Below are 17,997 nucleotides of genomic sequence, written 5' to 3'. Positions count from 1 at the left end.
TTAAACCAGTTGTTGTTGAAGGTACATAACCATGCAACCTCCATTGACTTGGAAATTAGCCCATAACTACATTAATGTGAATTTCTCATTGGATTTAGATGGATGAATGTGTTTGATTTATAATGAAAGTGCCTAGAATTTATATTTATTTTTCCTATTTCTAAATTGAGTGTTGAATAAAATATAAGTGTTTTATTGCAATGGAATAGAATTGGTCATAGGTTTATGTGTGATCGTTTCATGTAGGATTTCAAAACTTGTGGTGATGCCAATGAATTATGAATTAACAACAATTAAATGATTTAAATTAAGTAAAGTTTAAGGTATATATAAAAAGTTAATTGATTATTTCAGGCTAGATAATAAATTGATTAAATAATTATTTAGTAATTGACATGAACAGGATAAATAAAAACAGCATTTCAGTTCAAGTTCAAAAATGATGGTTATATATATAACCAACGTAACTGGCGAGATTGAAAAAAAAATACAACAAAAAGTCAATTCCAACGCTTTTTAGAGCAATTGCAGCGATTGTAAATATTGCAATTATACTTTAACAACGATTTTCCATGCTATTATGATTACAATTGCAACAGTTTTTAGTATTTGCAGCGCTTTTGGTTCTTTTTTCAGCATTTATATTACGTTGCAAAATATTATTTGCAACAATTCCACAATAAATCGCTGCTATTAATACATTAATTGCAGCACTTTTTTGAGAAATTACAGCGATGAAAAATGCTACAATTATACATTAACAACAATTTTCCATACTAGTATGATCACAATTGCAACAGTTTTTTCGTATTTGCAATGCTTTTGATTCAATTTTCAGCATTTATATTACGCTGATAATGATCATTTGCAACAATTACAAAATAAATCGTTGCTATTATAAGATTAATTGCAGCGCTTTTTGTTATATTTCCAGCATTCAAATTACGCTGGAAAATATTATTTCCAACAATTTTTTAAATTTTCGTTGGAAATAAGGGACATCAATTGCAGCGCTTTAGAGAGTATTTGCAAGGATTTTAGATGCTGCAATTGAGATTTCTCAACGATATGCATTAATGGGCATGAGGCAGTTACTGCGATGTTGGGAGAGTTAGCAAGGAAAAATAATCGCTGCTAAAAGTAGTTTAAGCAGTGAAATTTTTTTTATCGCTGGTTTGGGCAAAAAAGACGTGATTATAGCGGCGAATATGCAAGGAATTTAAAAGCGCTGGAAATGGGTACATGCAGCACTTTAGAGAGTTTTTTGCAATGATTTTAAGTGCTGCAAATGACCTGATTTCTTGTAGTGCCACTATGCCTTCTATTTAACCAGGGCACTAAACACAAGTAATTCCAATGTGCCATACACAGAGCACTATTTCTTTTTAGGTATCCAACAAACTAAAGAAATTATTTAATCACAAGATCGTATCCTGATTTTCTTAGATACTGTTAAGGAAACTTTGTCTTTCTTACATTTTTCTTTCTTAAGATTGTCAAACTTTTATATAGATATGGCACACTTTCTAGAAGGAGATTGTCCCTATTAATAAATAAAGCACGGCTATATTGGTATAGAGAGTATCAATCACGTGAGTGTCTTTCTTTTGTACTTAATGTCCTTTTATTGTTGAGTTTATTCAATAGTTTATTTGAATAAATGTTGGGTCTCCCTTGTCAATTATGTTTGATTTATTTTTTATGTAAAGATTAAAACCTCTCTTGTATGAAATCTATAAACTTACTTCCATACTTTTCAGCATATAACAGACATGTCTATGAGAAATCAAAATAATGTTATTGTTGCTACACAAATGCAAGATAGTCAAACAACAAAATTAATTTGGATAGATAAAATGCTAGAGAATTATGTAAACATATGCATCAGTGAGATCTATGCCGGTAATCGTCCAAGAATCCATTTTAATAAAATATGGTAGAAAAGTGTGGTTAATAAGTTTAGCGACAAAATTGGGAAATAATTTTGCTATAAACAACTTAAGAACAAGTGAGATAGTTTAAAAAAAGATTGGAACATTCGAACAAATTTGATTGAAAAGGAAACTAGCCTTGGATGGGATCCGATGAGGAAGATAATTGATGCTATGGATGAGTGGTAGGCAAAAGAATTACATGTACTATATTTTCACCTATTTATTTGCTTCTATATAATCAATTAATATTTACTATTACTGATTACATTGCACATACAGAAAATTTCAAAAGCAGCTAAGTTTTGGAATGTAGGTTTGACTCATGTTTCCAAGTTGGGTATAAATATTTAGGGGTATAATTGCAACTGGTGAGGGAGCTTGGGCACCATCATCTGGATTGGGTTTTGAAGATGCAATAAGATGTGATCAATATAACGATGTAAGCATAGAGCTAGAGGGGATTGATGACTCGAATGAAAAACCTGGTGATAGTCAAAATAATTTAGACACTCAAACGGAAAAAAATAAAAATAAAAAATTAAATGGGTTAGTCTTGCAGTCCAAGATAGGAAAAGGAAAAAATGAACTTAAATATTTGATCAACATTTTACACGTCTTTGTGATGTACTTGAAAAGTGAATTACAATATCATCATCCAATAAACATGGTAGTAGCATTGACGAGGTTATGGCTGTTGTATAGGAGTTAGCTGAGATAGAAAATAACTATAAGTTTTTTAGGGATGCAAGTGAGGTACTCCTTTCGAAATCACATAGAGAAATGTTTATTGCCCTAAAAAACCCAACATTTCAAATTGATTTTATTAAAAGAATGAAAAATAAATCAAGTCAATATTGACTATCGTGATGTCATTTTAAGAATTTATTATTACTTTCTTTTCCGAATGATTTGTAATGAACTATTTTAGAGATTGTTGAGACTTAATGTTTTATTATATATTTTGGGTGAATTTTGACAACATTTTTTTAGTGATGCTAGTTCTTAAGCATTGCATCTTTATTATTTATTTTTTTCCTTCATATTTTTATCTTTTTACAGACATGGAGAATAATAGTCATGATACTGAAGATTACACAAGCAATGCTAATAATAATGAGGAAGAAGAAAAAGAGAATGATATTGACTTTGTGATAGCATTACAATTAATGATGGCTTCTAAATATTACACAACATATATTGTAAAGGAACCTTGTAGGATCTCTTCACATATAGGTCATAAGTTTTTTATGGAGATTCTAAATGGTTATCATGATAGATGTCATCAACAATTTAGGATGGAAAAACATATATTTCATATTTTATGCAAAGAGATGGTAGGAATATATAACTTAACTGGTATTTGAAACATAACTATCGAAGAAATGGTAGGAATTTTCTTGATTACATTAGGTCATGGGTTCGGGAATAGAATGGTTCAAGAAAGATTTCAACATTCGGGAGAGACTATTAGTAGGCATTTTAATAGTGTATTTTAATGGTTGTTTCACGAATCATATCAATCCCATTGATAGGGAATCTAAGGATATTCCAAAAAAAATCCGTGAAGATAAGCGATATTGGCCATATTTAAAAAATTGTATTGGAGCTATTGATGGAACCCACGTGCCAATTGCTATTTCTCCAACAACAACAAAAATTCTATGTATTGGTAGAAAAAGGCATATCTACTCAGAATATCAAGGCAGTTTGTGATGTTCATAGGCGCTTCAATTTTGTTTGGGTTGGATGGGAAAGTACAACACATGATACATGTATTTTTATAGAAACTATTTAGAATGAGGAATCTCGCTTTCCACATCCATCTAGAGGTTTGAATTTAATAAGAATGACATTAATGAACTTTAATAAGATAATAAATGATATTTGCATTTCTTTTGATTTATTATCCTAAATTGTATGCAAATAAATATTACTTGGTAGATATTGGATATCCTCATATGAATGGATACATGGGGCCATAAAGAATGGAACGATATCATCTACCATAATTTCGTCGTGGTCCTCTATCAATGGGTATGCGTGAAATATTTAATCGTGCACATTCGTCACTCAGATGCACTATTGAGAGAATATTTGGAGTTTGAAGAAATATATGGAAGATATTAGATTATATGTCAAATTTCCTTATGATAAATAAGTTAAAATTGTCATGGCATGTATGGCTCTTCATAATTTTATTAGAACTCATGCATTGAAGGATATTGAGTTCAAGTCATAAAATGACAATGAAGATTATCTACATCCTAGAAGCATGGAGGACAAAGAAGTAGAAGATTATTCAAGCATGGAACAATCAGAGATATCCAGTGATAATATTATGAATATGAACATGATTATATTGCTCTTTCACTTATGCATCCTTGAAGAGATTTTCTTTTTCATTATAATTACTAAAAACCCTATTAGACTATTTTCGTTGTTATTTTATTACAGTATTTGATTTCTATCGTGGATATGCCATTTTATGTTATTTCTACCTCAAAAAGTACTTTTTTAATTTGTTTCCAAACAAATTTAATATATTTGAAAGTGTTTTAGATATGCGGATTCCAAACAGAAAAATAGCTTTTTAATAGTAGAGTTATTACATTAAGCTCTAAATTATAAGCATTAAGCTAAAACCAATATTTTCTACCACAATTTTAAACATGCACTAAGCAATTTATTGTTTGTGATGTTTAGGATTGTGGTAGGAAATATTGATTTTAGTTTAAGGCTTGTAACTTATAGCTTAAAGTATTATGCTCTACTATTAAAAAAAACTATTTATTGTTTGTTATCCATATATCTAAAGCACTTTCAAACATATTAGATTTGTTTGGAAACAAATTAAAAAACACTTTTTGAGGTAGATATGACATAAAATGGCATTTGATTTTTCATAGATTATAACCATATCCTTTATAGAAATCAAATCTTATAATCAAATAACAAAGAAAATAGTCTAATTGGATTTTCAGTAAGTATAATGATGATGATAATAAAAATTAAAAAAAAATAAAAAAAACTCTTCAACGATGGATAAGTGAAAGAGCTTACGCTCAATATTCATAGAATTTTCACCGTGTATCTTTGATTGTTGTATGCTTCTTCTTCCTTCATGCTTTCAAGAAGTAAATAATCCTCATCATCTTTGTATGGTTTGAACTTAAAATCCTTTCATGCATAATTTCTAATAAAATTATGAATAGACATAGCCGCCATCTATTTTTCTAAACTCCAAATGTTCTCTCAATAGTGCATTTAAGCAACGAATGTGCATGATTAAATATTTCACACATATCCATTGGTTGAAGACCACAATGAAATCCTAGTAGATGATATCGTTCCCTTCCGTATGGCCACATATATATGTTCATACGAGAATATCTAACATCTACTAAGTAATATTTACCTGCATACAATTTATGATAATAAATCAAAAGTAATGAAAAAACCGTTTATTATCTTATTTAGTCCATTATGTCATTCTTATTAAATTTAAACCTCTAGGTGGATGTGGGAAGCAGAATTCCTCCTTGTGAATAGCTTCCATAAAAATATGTGTATCATATGTTGTACCTTCTCATCCAACCCAAACAAAGGTAAAGCACATATGAAAATCACAAACTACGATGATATTTTGAGTAGGTATCCATTTTCTACTAATAGTTAGAATTTGTTTAGTTGGAAAAATAGTAACCACCACATGGGTTCCATTAATACCTCCCGGTGGATGTGAGAATGACAAAAATCAAAAGTAATATTTACATGTATACAATTTACTATCTTTATCTCCAAGTAATATTTACTTACATACAATTTATGATGATAAATCAAAAGTAATAAAAAAAGCGTTTATTATCTTATTTAGTTCATTAGGTCATTCTTATTAAATTCAAACATCTAGGTGGATGTGGGAAGCACAATTCCTCTTTCTAAATAACTTCTATAAAAAGATGTGTATCATTTGTTGTTTCTTCTCATCCAACCCAAACAAAGGTAAAGTGCAAATAAAAATTACAAATTACAATGTGAATTTCATCAATAGCTCTAAGACAATTTTTTAAATATAGCCAATATAGCTCATCTTTACATTTTTTTTTTTTTGAAATATCCTTAAATTTCCTATCAGCAAGATTGACAATGTCGACTGCCATTTGTGAAATAGCTATTAACACACTATTAAAATGACCACTAATAGTCTTTCCTGAATGTTTAAATATTTATTGTGTCGTTCTGTTCTCGAACCCATGATCTAATATAATCAAGAAAATTCCTTCAATTTCTTCAATAGTTATGTTTCGAATACTAGTTAAGTTTTATCTTTCATTCAACGTTTGGCATAAAGTATGAAATACATACTTTTGTCATTCTAAATTGTAGATGACATCTATCATGATGACTTCTAAAATCTCCATAACAAACTTATGACCTATATGGGAGAGGTCCTACAAGGTTCTTTTATAATATATGTTGTCTAATATTTATAAGCCACCATTAATTGTAATGTTATCACAAAGTCAATATCATTCTCTTTTTGTTCTTCTTTGCCATTATCAGCATTGCTTGTATAATCTTCAATGTCGTACCATTATTTTATGTCCGTAAAAGGATAAAAATATGAAAAATAAATTAATAATAAAAATGCAATGCTTAAGAACAAGTAAAACAAAAAACAATAAAATGTTGTAAAAAACCACCCTAAAAATATAAAAAAGAAAATTAAGTCTCAACAACCTCTAAAATAGTTCATTACAAAGCATTCGAAAAAGAAAGTAACAATGAATCCCTAAAATAACGTCACTATAGTTATTATTGATTTTATTTATTTTTCATCTGTTTAATAAAATCAATCTGAAATGTTGGGTCCTTTAAGGTAATAATCATTTCTCCATGAGATTTCGTAAGGAGTACCTCACTTATATCCCTAAAAGTCTCATAGTCATTTCCTATGTCAGCTGATTTTCATACAACAACCATAACCTCTTCAATGCTACAGCCTGGTTTATCGGAGAATGATGTTGTAATCCACCTTTCAAGCACATCATAAAGACATGTTGATCAAATATTTGAATTCTTTTTCTCCTTCCTATCTTGGATTGCAAGACTAACCCATTAATTATTTTCTTTCGTCTGAGTGTATAAATCAACCTAAATATCACCATATTCGTCGTCTGAGTTATCATTATCCTCTAACATTACATCGTTATACTAATCCATCTTATTACATCTTCAAAACCCAATCCATAGGATAGTGCCCAAACTCTTTCACCAGTGATAGTTAAACCCCTAAACATGATATCCAACTTGGAAACATAAGCTAAGCTTGCATGTAGAAACTTAGCTGCTTCTAAAAGTTCCTATATATAGATGCAAAGTAATCAATAAAAGTAAATAGTTGATTATATAGAAGAAAATAAATAGACAAAAACATAGTAACTAAACTTTTTTGCCCACCAATCATCTATAGTATCAATTGTCATCTTCACCGAATCCCATCCAAGGCCAGTTTCATTTCCTACCAATTTCGTCCAAATGTTCAAATCCTTTTTAAAATATCCTACTTGTTCTTAAGTTGTTTAGATCAAGCTTTTTTATCCATCCACTAAACTTATTTACCACATTTTTCCCACTACCTTATTAAAATGGGTTTCTAAACGGTTACCGGCATAAATCTTACTAAAATGTCTACATAATCATCTTACATTATATTTGACCAAATTAATCTTGTTGTCTGACTATCTTGCATTTGTGTAGTAGAAACAATATTATTTTATTTTCTCTTATACATGTTTGTTATTTCCTGAAAAGTATAGAAGCAAATAAGTTTATAGATTTCATACAAGAGAGGTTTTAACCTATAACACCACGAAAAATGCTAATTGCAAGCGGAAGAGGAAGTCGCCGAGCAGTCGGGGTCCTACGTGTCCTTAATGAAACGGTGCGTCTAGTGCAAAATCTTCTTCCTCCTTTCATCTCCCCTGTTATCTTCTCCATCTTCTTCCTTCATCTTCTTCCTTTCTTCGTCTTCTTCGTCTCCCCTCATCTTCTCCTCCCTCTGCTCAAACACCATTTCTCTTCCATTGAACCCACTGACCTTGCTTCAGGTATGCAACGAAAGAAGAAAAGCATCTGTGATTTTGAAGACCCAGTTGCCCCTTTTGCACAAATCACGCTAAGGAAAGGGATTGTGGATCCTGGGTGTATTTTTTGGGTGAATGCAGCTCGTCTCTAGACCCTCAAAACAGACTTTGAATCCAACTCCAATCAACCGGATAAAATACAGATTGCAGCAACACAGTCAAATTAAATCCAGGCCTTCCACTCAGCCTGGAAACAACTCTTGAGACTAGGTAAGGGCCATTGTGCCCCCACTTGTTCCCATCGAAAGTTAGTGCAAATTCTTCAATGAACTTGTAAAGCAGAGGATGATTTGCCTTTTTTATCTACATATGAAGACGATTCAACCCAAAGATTTACCTTTTTCATCTACCACTTGAAAATAAAGACGAGAGACCCATGCGAAGAAGAGAGACTGACGAAAAGGATGACCAACTGATGTATTTCTTTCTTCTTTTTGTATTTTTTTATTTTTATTTTATAATTTAATTGACGTGTACTGCACGCTTACCCCGCGTTTGCATCTGCCGACTGACTGTAGCAGGATTGTAACACCACATTCATGTAGGCTATGGATGTCACATGTTTACGTAAATATAGTCAGTTAAGAGATTTTATAACTTAAATAAATAATTATGAGAAGCCTAGAACTAAATCAAACTACTCCATCTAAGCCAGACCTGCCTACTTGCACCAATCATCATCTGGGTGGTTAAGAAAATGAAATAAAACTAAAATGAGTCGAAAACTTAATAAGAAACCCATCACAATGTAAATATAAAAAACGTAATATTTTTCTTAAAATTTTTCATGTTGAGAATTAAAAATCATGATTATTCATGTTCTTGTTTATGTTATGCACGACTTGTCTTGATTTATCTGAATTAACTGACTGATTTATTTTATCGAACCAATCTAACCGGCCAACACACTTAATTATGTGTGCAAAGTTGTGCACCGACCCTACATCCCATGACCGTAATGGCATCCATTGAGTAGTATTCATGTATACTATGGTAGACCATGCTTGAGTCTGTGACTTGCATATCTACCCTAAGTTTGCTTTCGTACCATGCATCTGAATGGCCATTTGATTAAACTAATCTGTAATAACATCTTTGATATGGGCACACCTGATATGGAACAGAGCATGACAGATATGGAGACCAAAAGTTTAACATAGAGCGTGACAAACGAGGCCATACTGCAATTCACTGTTGGCACAGGTTTAATCACTCCATTCAGCCTGACAACTTGCCGAAAGCATTTGCAGCTCTTAACGTTGACTCAGAGACCAACAGTGATTAATGGGTTTCGGATACAGAAGCTTCACTCACATGACTTCTCAAAAAGGTATTTTACACAACTTAAAACCTTATGTTGGTTCAGATCATGTGTTAATTGGAAATAGAGATTTTCTAAGAATTACACGTATTGGTGATACAATCATTAGGTCAGGTTCTTCAAGAATAACTTTAAAAAAAATGTTCTTTTGTTCCCTGATTTAGAGAAAAACTTGTTATCAATTGGACACTTGACTACTGATTATCTAGTAAATTGTGAATTTTCTAATTACCATTTTGTGGTGCAAAATCTCAGTCTAATACATTCACCACTCTGTTGCCTAAACACTCATCTCTTATGGATCAATCCGAAGATCAAGAAATTACTGAAGTGCTTGATCTGTCCATGAAAACTCATGAAGCACCTTCAAATACTATACTACTAGTTCCATCACATATCATGTAGACTTGAGCAAAATCATGTATTCATAAGCCTAATCCCAAGTATGCTTTAATTCATCATTATGGTGCCATACCAAAGCCACCAAAAACCATTCAATTAGTTGTTAAACATCATGGCTGGAAGAAAGCTATGGAAGAAAAACTAGAATCTTTGCAACAAAACTAGAATCTTGGCTGGAAGAAAGCTATGGAAAAACCTATGTGGATGATATCATCCTCACGGGCTCCTTAGATTAGTTAATTGATAAGTTAATTGCTGTGTTGCACACTGAATTTGCAATGAAAGATCTAGGGACACTTCATTATTTTTTGGGCATAAAAGTCAGTCATGTATCAGATGGCCTCATGCTCCACCAATCTAAGTATGCTATTGATCTGTTAGACCATGCATTGATGAAGGATTACAAACTAATTCATACTCCAATGACTTAGAAGTTCAAGATAGTCATGGACTCAATAGCTTTTTGTGATCCTCACACATATCTAGTTGGTGCATTGTAGTATTTAACATTAACACGACCTGATATTTCATTTAGTGTTAATTATGTTTCTCAGTTCATGCATGCTCCAACCCAAGACCATTTTATTATGGTAAGAAGGATTCTGAGATATGTAAAAGGGACTGTCCACCATGGCTTGGATATTCAAACCTGAACTACATTGGATCTTTATGCCTTCTTAGATGCCGATTGGGCTGGATGTCCACACACACGATGTTCAACAACTAGTTTCTGTACTTATCTTGGAAGTAACACCATCTCTTGGAGTGCAAAGAAATAACCTACTGTCTCTCGCTCAAGCTTTGAAGCTGAATACAGGACCATAGCACAAACTGCAACAAAAATAACTTGGATTACATTTATTCTCTGAGATCTTCAAGTTCCATTGCCAACACCTCTAGTTTTATTTTGTGATAATCTGAGTTCATTATTTATGACTGTTAATCCTGTGTTTCATGCTAGAAGCAAACACATTGAATTAGATTATCACTATATCGTGGAGAGAGTCTCTCTTAGGTTGTTAACTACTCGGCATATCTCAACATCATCTCAAATTGCAAATGTTTTCACCAAGCTGCAAGCCATATATGATTTAGACAAACTCAAGTACAAAATCTGCCTTATTACCATGCATAGTTTGAGAGGGGATGATTACATTTCTCATATGGAAACACCTGATATGGAAAGGAGCATGACAGATATGAAGATTGAAAGTTTAGCATAGAGATTACAGGTTGATTTATCTTAATCTCATTGAATGTCATAGGACTAATTATAGTGCATAATTTGCTCCTTGTAATTTGCTAAGTATTACCTTGTATAGAATACACAGTTGTTCATTACCTTGTATAGTTTAATACAATTGTTTATTGTGTAATACGTTCTTACTATAAATACAATACAACTCGCACAGTTGTATGGGTGGTGATTAGATTTCTCAATCATTGACTTGTGTAGTTTTCTTCTTATCTTGTCTTGCATTTGAACTAAAGAAAACATATATATTTTATGAAATGTGAGATACATGACATCCATAATATGTACTTAACTATAATGGTTGAATCTGAACATGATATGGAATGATATGATTGTGTGCCATGCGGAATGACATGCTTGCATATATCATGACATGTGTGGTACATAAAAAGTGGCTATCAAAGAAATGACTTTAATAATAATCTATTTAAACTAACATGTGATAATCTTAATTTATGTTCAAACGTTGCGCTACTTCCTAGATTTCACTTCATAGCTCAACACTTATATGAAATACAAATCGTCATTAATGCTTCTAAAAAACGTGTTGAAGATTCTACTAAATTGAATAAATATATACTAGAGAATTCAATCTAATAAAATATTCAGTTATATACTAAAATTAATCCCTACTAATATCATATAATTATCTAAATAATAATATCATATCTAGTCTTTCAAATATAATCTAGTAAGGAACATATTTTTATCTAAATCTATAAAATAACGGCGGAAATATTTAGTTCATAAAATAGACTTAATAATACTTAATATTAAAATTCTTGTAAACTATCATTATAGTCTAATAATAATTTGATCCTCAGTAATATATTTAAAATCCTTTAAATATTTTTTGTAAAAGTAAAGATTATAGGCTAACATATATATTTTTTTAATTTAAAACTAAGTCTAACATAAATATTAAGATAGTTTATAGAAATATATAGAACCGAGTAGAAATATATAGAACGGAGCCTAACATAAAATTTGAGCCAAACATAAAATACAAATCTAAGTTAATATTCATTACATAAACTTAACTTAAAACATAAGTCCAATAAAAACCAAGCCCTATCCTAGTCTAAGACATAATCTGCCATGGCTTACATCCAAAGGGCAATAACTTAATAACCCTTAAAAATAATTTCCAATGTGTTGTACTGGAAAGCTACATGGTAAAGGATTAAAGGGTATTTGTGTAAATATATTTAATGTGTGGGTGCATTTCTGGAAGGCTAAAATAAAGAAAAGTTTGCTTTCTAAATCACAAAGGCACGGGCCAAAACTCACTGAGAGAGAAGAAGCATGCCATAGAACCAAAGGTGGCTGGAGCCAAAAATCATGGTGGTGGCCAAGATCAACAATAGCGAAGGCAATGGGAGAGCATTGAGAGACAGAGGAACTATATGTTGTCGTCAACTTAGAGAGAGAAACACAATGGAAGAAAGAGAAAAATAGGAAGATCTCTTCAAGGCTTACCGTAGCATTATGAGGAGACAGAGGGTGGCTAGTCGTCGATTTTTGTGACTATCGATGTATTTTGTGATGGCTTATGGGGAAGGAGAGAAGCACTGGCATGCTCTGTTTTGGAATGGGAAAACATGTGACTTTTACGTTGCTTATTTGTGGTGGCTACAGCTTAGTCAAGTGTGGAGGAGCATGTGGTGGATGGAAAAAGTGACAGTGCAATGGCGTTGGTCTGTTAGAGTTTTTATCAAAACTCAATGTCTCACACACCCATACCTATATGAGTTTAAATTAGTTCAAATATTATTACTTAATTATTATAAACCTGCTTCAATATCAAATGAATTTGAAAAGATGAAAAATTTACAAGACACCTGCACCTTTGGTAAATTTATTTTTTATGCAGAAAGAATGCAACGGCAAAATTGTTTATCGATAATTTAGAAGAATTGACAGAGATGCCTGTTTTGTTGCAAGATCATTTTATATCAAAAATTTTATTCTACATCTTTAGAAAAAGTACTAGAAGTGGAAAAGTACTAGAAGTGGAAACATAGAGTGGGAGATTTTTTTAACGAAAACTTATCAAAGAACTTAAAGATTTAGAAAGACATGAAGTACAAAAGAAAGACACTCAGCAAGACAAGTCAGAATTGAAGCAATGTATAGGAAATTTTACAGTCAACTATAACTCTCAAACCAAAAGCACTCAGGTTTGCTCAGTCAACTCCAAGTGTATGAAAGGCAAAAAAAAAAAAAAAATGAGTGAGTGCGAGAGAATATTCTCAACAACTTTACAAAATAGTAGCGAAGAGCAATTAAGCAACTGTTGACATGAACAACACAACCACAAAGACTCTCAATGCATGCAACAAGAAATAGAACCTCAATGATTTACTAGAGAATAAAAATATAAAATCAAGAGTGATTCAACTGGCTAAGAAAAGGAGTTCACCCATGGTAAGGCACAATACCTAGTTGAGATGGCAAACACCTTCTCTCAACACAAAACAAAAATTTTAATACAAATCTTCTTAAAGATAACAAATAAATAAATAATATCAATCACAACATAAATCAGCGTTTTTCATGCCGTATCGTACTGGCCGGTACATGCCGTACCGGTATTTAGACCGGTACAGAAATATATGTATTTTGTACTGGTAAAAATACTGGGTGTTCCAACCGGTATTCCGGATTTCAGCCAGAATATATGTTTCGTCAGGTACATGTCATTTGAGATTCTAACAGCCGATTTAGCATTATGGTAGTTTTGTAATTTATGTAAAAGATTAAGGTCATTTTTGTCATTTAGTCTTTAGGGTTTACTTTTATTTTCTTCTCTTCTTTGTTTGAGTGTGCGATTTACTTTTCTCCTTTGCTACCGTGCAGCCCGTGCTCCCTGGACTCCATTACAGGTATGAGATTTTGCATATATAATAGATTACTACTCATAAAATTGGCTGGTTGCTTTTTATATTTTAGCCCAATTTCTCTTCTTTATGTTTTCTTTTCTCTTCTTTGATCTTATTGCCGGCACTCTGTTTCTTTTTTTTTTTTTTCCTTTCTCTTATTGGCCTATGCAGTATGCTTGCTGGTTTGCTTGTCCCATTTTACTTGCTGGATTGCTATTTTTTTGGTTGGCCATTCGACTGCTCAGACCTCTCCCTCCACCACAGAAGGTAATTTTCAGACTTTCTCTAATTTTTATTTCCATCGTTATTAATTATTTCCTATATTTGGATGAGATGATTTTTTAATCCATTTGATAAATTATGTTAAGTTTCAATCTATTAAGTGTTAAACACTTGAATTTGAATAAGTGTTGAATTATGAATTATTATATAGGAGTATAAAAATCTCTAGTTGCCAATCAACTGGTGCTACATCTACAACACTTGCTTCTGTAAGATCAGAAGATCCAGTATGGGCCCATGCACATGTATTGCCAAGGGTAAGAAATAATATTGAATGTTTATATTGTAATAAAGTAATTAGAGGTGGCGGGATCACTCGATTGAAATATCATCTAGATGGGATTCTAGACAATGTAGAGCCATGTAAAAAGGTCTCTGGCAAATGAATGAGTTTCTTGATGAAATGAAAAAAAGCAAAGAAAAGAAAAGAAAAATAAGCTTAGAGATTGGAGGCGATATAGATTTAACATCTGATAATATTGATGATAGTAATAGTATTGAGGGATAGTTTTAGCTTTCAGAAGGTAAGGGGAAGTCGGGAGAACCTGTAACTGGAAAGTCAGTGGGGGGATTAAGTAGATTTTTTGCTCCAAGAACAACTCCTGTGGCCCAACCTTCAATTAAGAGTTATATGTGTTCAAATGAGATGCTTGTACAAGCAAAGATGGCTGTAGCATGCTGGTGGTATGATTCTAATCTGCCTTTCAATGCGGCTCAATCTTAGTTTTATCAACCAGCTATCGATGCCATGACTGCCATCGGGTCAGGATTCAAGGGCCCTTCTTTATATGAGTTGAGAGGAAATTTGTTAAAGATGGCTGTGAATGAGGTTCAAGATTATTTGCAACAAATTAAGAAGGTTTGGAATGAGACCGGTTGTACACTAATGGCAGATGGTTGGACAAATCAGAAGCAATAATCAATAATCAATATTCTTTAAGTCTGTTGATGCATCTGGCCTTAGAAAAGATGCTGAAACATTATTTAATATCTTTGATGAGGTTGTTTAAGAAATTGGAGCTGAGAATGATGCAAGTTATAAAACTGCAGGAAAAAAGTTACAGCAGAAGTATGGCTCTTTCTACTGGTTCCCTTGTGCAGCTCATTGCAGTGCAACTCATTACATAGACTTGATGTTGGAGAATTTTTCTAATCCAATATATTTTCCCCTTATTGATGATACTATAAGAAAGGCAAAAAAAATAACAAAATTCATCTATAACCATGGTTGGGTTTTGGCATTGATGAGACAAGATTTCACCAAAGGTCATGATTTGTGTCAGCCTGCAATGACAAGGTTTGTGGCAAATTTTTTAAATATCCAATGTTTGCTCTTATTTAAGAAAGAATTGAGACAAATGTTTATGTGTGATAAATGAATTGCATCAAGTCATTCTAAGAGTAACATAGGGAAGGAGATAGCTGTGATTGTTTTAGAAGATAAAGAGTTTTGGGCTCATTGTCAATTTATTGTTAAAGTTGGTGAGCCTTTGGTTCGTGTTTTACGACTTATTGACGGGAATGAGACGCCTGCAATGAGATACTTGTATGATGCAATGGAAAAAGCCAAAGAGAACATAAAAGCAAGATACAATAACAAAGTTAGTGGATTCAATCTATTCGCCAAGATCATTGATTCTAGATGGGATAAGCAGCTTCATAATTCATTACATGCGGCGGGTTGTGTTCTTAACTCTGAAATTTACTATAGCCCCAGCTTTAAAAATAAAAATAATGTTGCAAGAGGCTTCAATGGTTGTGTTATGAAGATGGAACTTGATCTCGATGATCAAGACAAGATCATTAGAGAACGACTTGTATAGGAATGCAGTAGGTGAGTTTGGACATTTTTTAGCAATCCGCCAGTGTGATAAGCTTAATCCTGGTATTATCATTTATCAATATCATTTTTTAAATAGTGTAACTTTGTACTTTAAATTTTATCATATTTTATTTTACTTACATTTAATTAATAATTTATAATTGCTTTATTATTATAGTTGGATGGTGGACCTAATTTAGTTACGAGGTTCCAACATTTCAAAGGTTTGCTGTTCGAGTACTAAGTCAATGTTGTAGTGCAACTGGATGTGAGATAAACTAGAGCACATTTGATTTTATTCATTCGAAGAAGAGAAATAAATTAGTGCATAAACATTTGAATGACTTAGTATTTGTTCATTATAACTTGAAGCTACAAGGGAGGTAAATTTTTTTAATACTAATGTCTTTCACTTTTGAAAATATATATAATATTTTGACAAGAGCATAAAAAATGGAAGAGATGCTTTACATCCAATCAATCTTGAAAACATTGACTTGATGAAAAAATGGGTGAGTGAAGAATCTGAGCTTCTTAATGGAGAAGATTTGGATTGGGCAAGTATTGAGGAGTCATTAATCTCATTAAATGAGGAAGACATTGATAATGTTGATGGTGGTGACATTGATGAAAATATTTTGATTAACATATCGAATCTTAATCCTTATTGTCTTTTTTATGAGGATGAGTGATTTTATTTTAATGGTTGGATTAAAAACTTATTTAGTTTGTAACTTAAAGCTTAAGACTTGTATTGAGAAGTATTGAGTTTATGACTTATTTTGTTACTATTTTGGAATACAGTAAATGCTTATATATATATAATTTATTCAAGTATAAACTATTTCAAAACGGTACCTGTATCGAAACGGTATCGGTACTGAAATATTATTCTGAAACGGTACCGGTACTGAAATATTTCATTTCAGCGTCTTGACCGGTACGGCATCCTGTACGGTATTCAAAACATTGACATATATACCTAAAGTCCAGTTAACTCTTCCAAAGATGATGCACATTGCGAATGGAAGATTAGAACTCAATTTTCACAAATAGTAATACCATCGAATGCATGCACACTCCACACCATACACACTGAGAAATAGATAGGAAGTGATGGATGTCATATATATAGAGTATGATGAGAGATAGAGTTTTATTAGGATGGAAATTGCAAAGAATCAATCAAGTGGTTTTGGACATCCATAGGGAGGTCATACTAGAAAAGGAAACCAAATTATCGTGGAATAAGTGCATGTAGTAGAAATCAACTACAATAACAATACTGCATAATCAGATTAGTCATTGAGTGAAGGAATGTAGAAATCAATCACCAAACAAGATAACTATACAAGACTTTCTTGGTTTGAATAATCAGGTACCTTGCAATCAAGGGAGAATTTCTTAAAGCTATTGACCAAGTTGTAGCTGTAGACTCTCCCTCTCTGTAAGACCCAGTTTGGAACTATTAGAATTACATAAACATTTGAAAGATGCCAACAATTATTGTAACAAAAAATCCCCTCATCTTTCATTGGATACACTCAACGTAAATCGACTTGATACTGGCATTGTCCTACTTTTCCAAGATATCAAAGAACTCCTCTTTTAATGAAATAACATGTTACCTAATCGTAGATTCACCTCTACCCCCATCATTAAACCCTAGATTCAGAGCCAATTGATCAACCCCACTCTTCCAGAAGATGCTTTCCCCATTCTTCACCTATTGCATAAACATAGCTTCACCTTTATCCCTATCATTGAACCCCAGATTTAGAGCCAACTAATCTACCCTACTTTTCTAGAAGATGCTAACCTCATTCATCACAATTGAACCCTCAATGACATCGCACTCATGGTCTTATCCCCAACCCTTGAATTGGAGGTTGAGCCAAACACATGGCTCACCTCATTTCAGGACTCGCACTCTCATTTGAAAAGTAATGGTTT

General features: G+C 32.3%; 1 protein-coding gene across 1 annotated transcript; it reads left to right on the top strand.

Annotated features, from left to right (window-relative positions):
• The first annotated feature begins 14,970 nt into the window (after window positions 1-14,970).
• LOC122274623 lies at window positions 14,971-16,045 on the top strand. The gene is made up of 3 exons (XM_043083647.1): window positions 14,971-15,118; window positions 15,234-15,519; window positions 15,613-16,045. The coding sequence occupies exons 1-3, from the start codon at window positions 14,971-14,973 to the stop codon at window positions 16,043-16,045; spliced, it is 867 nt and encodes a 288-aa protein (XP_042939581.1).
• The last annotated feature ends 1,952 nt before the right edge of the window (window positions 16,046-17,997 follow it).

The sequence above is a fragment of the Carya illinoinensis genome, chromosome 8, assembly GCF_018687715.1.
Source record: "Carya illinoinensis cultivar Pawnee chromosome 8, C.illinoinensisPawnee_v1, whole genome shotgun sequence".
Taxonomy (NCBI): Eukaryota; Viridiplantae; Streptophyta; class Magnoliopsida; order Fagales; family Juglandaceae; genus Carya; species Carya illinoinensis.
Note: the sequence above shows the minus strand (reverse complement) of the source record. Positions and strands in the feature narration are given on the sequence as shown.